At 38.6% G+C, this 7,279-nt stretch overlaps 1 protein-coding gene across 1 annotated transcript; it reads left to right on the forward strand.

The window, feature by feature from the left end:
• Positions 1-3,160: 3,160 nt before the first annotated feature.
• Positions 3,161-6,153, forward strand: LOC112758715 (probable arabinose 5-phosphate isomerase). Its single transcript, XM_025807441.3, has 3 exons — positions 3,161-4,195; positions 4,967-5,190; positions 5,535-6,153. The coding sequence occupies exons 1-3, from the start codon at positions 3,554-3,556 to the stop codon at positions 5,689-5,691; spliced, it is 1,023 nt and encodes a 340-aa protein (XP_025663226.1). The 5' UTR covers positions 3,161-3,553; the 3' UTR covers positions 5,692-6,153.
• The last annotated feature ends 1,126 nt before the right edge of the window (positions 6,154-7,279 follow it).

The following is a 7,279-nucleotide window of genomic DNA, read 5'->3' on the forward strand; positions in this document are numbered from 1 at the left end:
TTTTATTAAATAAAGCTTCTTACGTTTCAGAGGAGACATAGCGACCTTCTGTTGATCGCAGGTCAGCTTTGTTCTCCCTGCGAAACAAGAAACAATTATTAGCAAAGAAAACACACCAAAATCTGAAATATACACCCCAACAAGGCATACCCCTCTGCAGCAGATTTTTCAACGTTTTTCCTTAGAAATTCATCTAGATCTTCACTTGATATTTCATATCTCTCACTACATTCATAAAAGAAGATGTTAACAAAAATAATTACGATGATAGACGGTAATATAGCTTACGAGGTACTGTACCCATCAAAGTATTGATCTTCTTCAGGAGATGAATGCTCAACAACAACTTTTTTCTTTTTGGATTGTGTTCTGGGTGGAAAAAAATATGAATTAGAAATAAAAAATTAATTTTATCACAGAATATTATCCAAAGAAGTGCTTACTTTTTTGGTATTGTTTTTGTCTTTTTCTTTTTCTTTTCCTTCTCCACCGGTGATGATTCTTCGCTTCTATAAGTTAATAAGACACACTTCAGTTAATACATGAAATCTTTATAATGAAGCCAAAAGAAAGGAGTAATAATTTGAGAACATTACTCATCAGTTGATTCAGATTCAGATTCTGAATCAGAATCTGACTCCTCTTGACTCTTCTTTCTTTTTCTGGAGTCCATTCTGGAAGGCAAACAATCATTATTTAGAACATACTAAAGATATAAAATATACCCAAATGAATGCAGAAGATACACCCAACTGAATGGACAATATACACCCAACGCAGCAAACGAAATACACCCAACTTAATAAACTACATACACCCAACTTGATCAACAAAATACACCCAAATGGTTCCACAAAATACACCCAACTTGACAAAGAAATTACACCCAAGTATGGTACTTACTTTTTCCCCTTTTTGCTGGGATGTTTTCTTGGTGAATCCTCTGAGTCTTCTTGAGTCTCAGACTCAGAGGTAGAACTGTCACTGTCAGTAGTTGTTTCTGTCTCCGAAGACAATGTTGAACTCGCCTTCCTTTTTTTTGTTTTTTTTTTCTTTTTTTCTATTTTTTTCATTTTTTCTCTTGTTTCCGCCATTTTTACAATCCCCTGAAACATTAGATATTTTAGGTAGCAGCATTCAGGTAAATAAAATACACCCAACATATTATGTTCACTTACCAAAATTTCCTCTGTTTCTGCACTCATTCTTTTCACTAACTGCTCCTTACTCCAGTTGGCAATCCAGAGTTTTTGTGGTCTTTCAGCCCTCTTTTTGCCTTTATTTTTTGAAAGATGAAAGTAAATTATCATCAGGGCAAAGAGGCAGCCATCAATTGCCTTCTTCTTTTTCTCCTTGTAGTCGGTGATGCCCTTGACGATGAAGGTCAAAACATGCCCCCCAGTTTCGTTCCGTGATGCTGTCCATCTCAAAAATTGGGGCCAGGTGCACAGGCGAGATTTTGTTTATCGTCGTTGGCAAAAGGAACGCCATCTGTATATAGAGGATGAAAATCCTCTTGAACATTAGGCGTTCCTCTTCGTTACCAACTCCAATATCCATCATCTCATCGGTAAGACTTTTGAGGGTCTTACCCTGGAATCTTCTAAAAATTACTTTGTCATCCTCAGAAAGTTTCTTATAATCGACTTTCTGAGGAAATAGATCTCCTACAAAAAGGAAAACAACAAAGTATCAAAGTCGGTTCAAATACACCCAAGCATCAACTTAAATACACCCAAGCATTAGTTAATATACACCTATAATTTGTAGCTAGTTACCTGTTGCATTGATGCCAAGCGCATGACCTATCTTTCTTGGTGTTATTTTAAAAGAACCGTATCCTGTTTCCAGTATGTTCTCCCCAAGTTTGAAGTTGTTTGCCAGCTCCCTTAACAGTTGGTGATGCACCCTTAGTGGTGGGATGTGCATCAACCCACCAAATCCTAGATCCCTCACAATCGCCTTCTTTTTCTCATTCATGTTTCTGAATTTATCACTTAGGAGATGTGTGGCACACTTAAGATCTTTTGTTTGCTGTAAGACAAAAATAAAATTATAGTCAGATATATATCTATTATATAAAACTGATTTCATGTAAGACATATATTTGTTCTTACATTTCTTCCGGGTTGGTTTCTCGCTGCCATTTTCTCTGAAATGAAAAATGCACCCAAAGATATCAGTAAGATACACCCATATATATGAGTCAGATACACCCATTGGTAACAGTAAGATACACCCATAGATATAAGTCAGATACACCCAAAGATATCAGTAAGATACACCCATATATATGAGTCAGATACACCCATTGATAATAGTATGATACACCCATAAATATGATTCAGATACATCCATATATATCAGTCAGGTATCAGTCAAACATGCTTCAATATCAAGCAACATTACAAGGTCAAGCAATATACACCCACCAATCTACGGAATATACCCCCCAAAAATGAGTTACCAGAAGATCTAGAACAACAAGAACAATAACACCTACAAGAACGAAGAAGAACAGTGTAACAAAGAAGCAAGAATAACAATAAAACCTAGAACATTAAAATGTACAACCACTTAGAAGAACAGTAAAACCTAGTTCGTAATCTGGAAAATATACAAGAATCGTAATGTAACGTACCTTGAGTATTGTAGGTTTGTTTTCTCTGGATATTCTTGATCGAGAGTTTGATGGTGTTTTGATGGAGGTTTCGAAGGTTAGCGATGAGTTGTATATCTTGATTTTCGAATTTTGCTCGAAAATGGAATGGTTGTGTTTTCTTTGAATTGCTTTGAGAAGTGAAAGAAGTGGAAGAGTCTGCCATTAAGAGGTGGTTCACTCGAAACGAACGTAACCGTTTGAGTAGGAGCGCGTGAATGTTACGCTCCATTCAATCCTCTTCATGCGTGTGTATTTTTTATGGGTTGGGCCAACTTGTAAAACTTGTAACCCGTTTTTGCTTGTATGTGTAGCAAGCCCGTAATTTTATTTAGATAACCTAAGACAAAAAAAAAAATTATTTTGATGACGGTGTATTGTAAAATGTAAATTTGTAAGTATCTAACTATCTTTACACCAAAAACAAATTTGTGAGTGGCTCTTTAATTTTGGCAAAGAAGAAACTATGTCCAATTAGGGAGCGAGTTCCATAGATTTTGTTTTGCGGCACCTTTAAAATTCCCAAAATACCCATCCAGCAATTTAATGGCCGCCACCGACACTCCTCGAATACACTTTCTTCTTCGGATATGTAGCCTAATTAATCCAGATCTCAATTGCCACTTTAGTAACTTTAATACTACCATTTATGCATGAACTTTTATTTTTATTTTGTTAAAAAGTGTTTAATTAAAAAAATAAAATAAAATAAAATAAAACGGGTGACAACTGACACATCCTTCCTTACCGCGTAAATTAACGGAACACAAAACTAGTCAGCAATGTTCCTTTCTTCTGAAACCCAAAAGCACCACCATTGACTACTACTTCTTCTTCTTCTTCTTCTTCCTCTTCTCTATTGAAAATAAATAAATAAATAAAAAAGAAAAAAAAATGGGGTCTCTGCCTGCATTTCCAGAAGCCAAACAGGGCGTTAGGGACGATTGCATTGACGAAATCACCCTCACGGATCTCTTCAAGGAGCAGCAGAGGCACCTCAACTTCTTCTTCGACCGCATGGATCACTCTCAAACCCTATCCTTCACACGCGCCCTCCTACGCGCCACCGGCACCATCTTCTTCACCGGCGTCGGAAAATCTGGCTTCGTCGCCAACAAGATCTCGCAGACGCTCGTCTCCCTCGGCATCCGATCCGCCTTTCTATCCCCCGTCGACGCGCTCCACGGTGACATCGGAATCCTCTCCGCCGCTGACATCCTCGTCCTCCTAAGCAAGTCCGGCGCCACCGACGAGCTCCTCCGCCTCGTCCCCTGCGCCAGGGCGAAAGGCGCCCGCCTCATTGCCGTCACGTCCGTTCAAGGATGCGTGCTTGAGGCCGTGTGCGACATGAATGTGCATCTGCCGTTGGAAAGAGAGCTCTGCCCCTTCAACCTCGCGCCGGTCACCTCTACCGCGATTCAGATGGTGTTCGGCGACACCGTCGCGATCGCGTTGATGGGAGCAAGGAACCTCAGCAAGGAGGAGTACGCCGGGAACCACCCCGCCGGAAAGATCGGCAAGAGCCTTATCTTCAAGGTGCGTTGATTCGCATGTTATTTGTTTTGAGGAAATTTTTATGAATATGTGTTCCATGTTAGGTTACAATTACATTGAAAATTAATTGTAGAAAAAATATTAAGCATTGATATTTAATTGGATCGGGGTCAAGAGAAATTAATTGATATCGAGGAGAATGTGGATGGATAGAAGTGGTTCATGCCAAATGAGCATGCTCTGAGATGAATTAAAGAGTGTGCTTTGTCGTTTTCTCTGCCCAGCTTTTAGTCAGTTATAGGTGCGTATTAGGTGTTTGTGATTTGGTGTGTGTTGTGGCGATGGCATTTTCCCCCCCTGTTGGAATGTAGGTACCTACTCGGGATGGTGAAGTTGTTGGAGATAAGATTGAGAACTCAATCAGTGAGGTTGGTGTTCCTGATATCTAACTGGGATAAAATTTTACGTTTTTTTGGATTCTTTGTGAAGCTAGTGGGAGGTGAAATTATGGCAGAAATCTTGATGAGACTAATTGGTCAAAAAGTTTCCCATCATCGGCTGATGGCGCCGTACTTAGCAGTGAATCTGGGGTACTGTTTTTTAGTCAGGTTGGTTTTGTAAACGAGTAGTTCCCCATTGGACAAGGACAGCTGCATGTTATTCGACATGAATTGTAGTTTGTAACTGTTCTTTTTCTTTGACATTTATGAATTATGATGAGAAAACTCCATAGATAAACAAACCTTTTGATGGTTATGTACTTGCTTATAGTTGGATGATGCGAATGGGTGATTGCATGATAAACATTTGCAGGTGAAAGATCTCATGAAGAAGGAGGATGAGCTTCCCATTTGCAAGGAATCGGATTTGATTATGGATCAACTTGTGGAGCTGACTAGCAAAGGATGTGGATGCCTGTTTGTTGTAGATGATGGCCGTCATCTGATTGGAACATTTACGGACGGAGATCTTCGCCGTACTCTCAAAGCTAGTGGGCAGGGCATCTTCAAACTGACTGTGGGAGAAATGTGCAACAGGTAGGAGTGGTATACCCGTTGAACATCTGATTCTGATATACAATTTTGTAATACCAATTTATCATATAGAAATTGGTTTACCTGTTATAATTATTATCCAGACATGAGATTTTGCACACTCCAAATAAGGAAATGAATGGCACTTCATATGAAATCTTTCATTTCTATTTTCCTGTACTTTAGCTCTTGGTGGGGTTAGGAGTTTGTTGGTCAGGAGTGGAAACACCTTTGTTGGAACTATTTTTTAAGATAAATTTGTTGTATCTGTGATGCTTTGTACACGCTGATCATATCGGAACTTCTGATATGATCACAATGAGATAACACTCTTTTCTGTATTTCAGGAAACCAAGAATTATAGGTCCAGAAGCTATGGCAGTGGAGGCCATGAAGAAGATGGAAGCTCCTCCATCACCAGTCCAGTTTTTGCCTGTGATAAATGATGACAATGTTGTGATTGGGATTATCACGTTGCATGGTTTGGTTTCAGCTGGGTTGTGATTATTATATCACGCTATTCTAGGCCTTTCTCAATTTGTTTTCATTGAATCATTCTTTCTTCCCATCAACAACTGAATCCACCCAAGTTCAAGTGGGGTCAGGGATTCTTCTGTCATTGTATCATCTTAGGATTCAGAGAATTCTCTTTCCATTTTTTTTCTTTTTTTTTTTCCGGCTTCTCTTTTTAGTCCAAAAAAGGATCCGTGTTCTTTGATGCATTGTCACATCTACCGACATCACTGGCCCGATTTGTAGCTGTTTCTGTGCATCAATTATGAATGATCTGTCCGGAAGTAACATATTGCTGTAGCTGATGTCAACATGATATTTGAGTCCTTATTGTTGTATATTATTATTTTATTTCTTGTTACTCATGTTCAATTTAATACGGACATTCAGACAGTATTAAGAAGCATAGCAACGAGAAAATTATATAAGAATGTTTATTAACGATTTCTGTGACATGGATTTGTAATTTTGTATATGGATTTTGGATTGTGAGCTTCTGTTTTGTGTATTATGTAGCCTATCGTATAAGGATAAGAAGTTAAAGAACTCAGCATTTTGGATTAAATCTCTATTTTGGTCTCTGAAATTTAAAATTACCTACACTGGTTCTCTAGATTTAAATCCGAGCACCAATGTGGTCCTTCGACTCTATCTGGCGATGACTAGGCAAACGGAGTGCTGAGATGGCACTCTCCCTGCCACGCTGGATGAGGAGTAACGACGGTTTACCCTTAGCATCCAAACAAGTTAGAAACTTCGTCGCTTTGTATATGAAAGAAGAAGAAACAATAGAGATCCAAAATAAAGTATTCTTCTTCTCTACCTCTGCTATTCTTCTTCATTTATGATCAATGGCGCCAGTGAAGAGTTATTGAAATCCTTCATCACTCCGGTTGAACTAACGCATGGCTAGGTTAAAGTGGAAATCACAGTGCTTCAAAAGAAGGAGGTTGCTCCCCTGTCGTTCTTAGCTAAGGTAATCGTTAATGCTGGGATTTAGTGAGTTAATTTTTTTTAATTTATTTTTGAAATGCATGTATGATTGTGCTCTATGGTGTTCTTGTCAATGGAGAATCATTATGCTTTCTTGCTACTATTTTTTTTAAGATTTCTTTGATTGCTTCTATGTTGGGCGGGGGGTATTGGGAATGTTTTATTTTTTATGAATAGAACAGGGATAATGTTGATGGGGTTAGGACTATGCAATTTTAGAGAGGTTAGTGCTGGAGAGGGTGATAGGTTTGGAGAGTTAGTGGTTGGTATGAAGTTCACCTCCAAATGGGAGTTCAAAGAGGCTGTTAGGGAATACACAATTCAAGAAGGAAGGAGGATCATATTGAAAAAAAAAAAAAAAGATAGCAAAAGAGTGAGGGCTGTGTGTAGAGTAAAGGAATGTCCATGGCTGGTGTATACCTCAAGAGACCATGAGGATACTTGTTGGTAGATAAAGACATTCAACAGTTATCATACTTGTCCTAGAGAAGACAGAAAAAGGACTGCCAATCGCAATTGGGTGTGTAGTAAATTGGTGGAAAAACATAGAGGTGGAAAGAGATCGAAGCTCGACACTAAAGGAAAT

The sequence above is a fragment of the Arachis hypogaea genome, chromosome 16, assembly GCF_003086295.3.
Source record: "Arachis hypogaea cultivar Tifrunner chromosome 16, arahy.Tifrunner.gnm2.J5K5, whole genome shotgun sequence".
Lineage (NCBI taxonomy): Eukaryota > Viridiplantae > Streptophyta > Magnoliopsida > Fabales > Fabaceae > Arachis > Arachis hypogaea.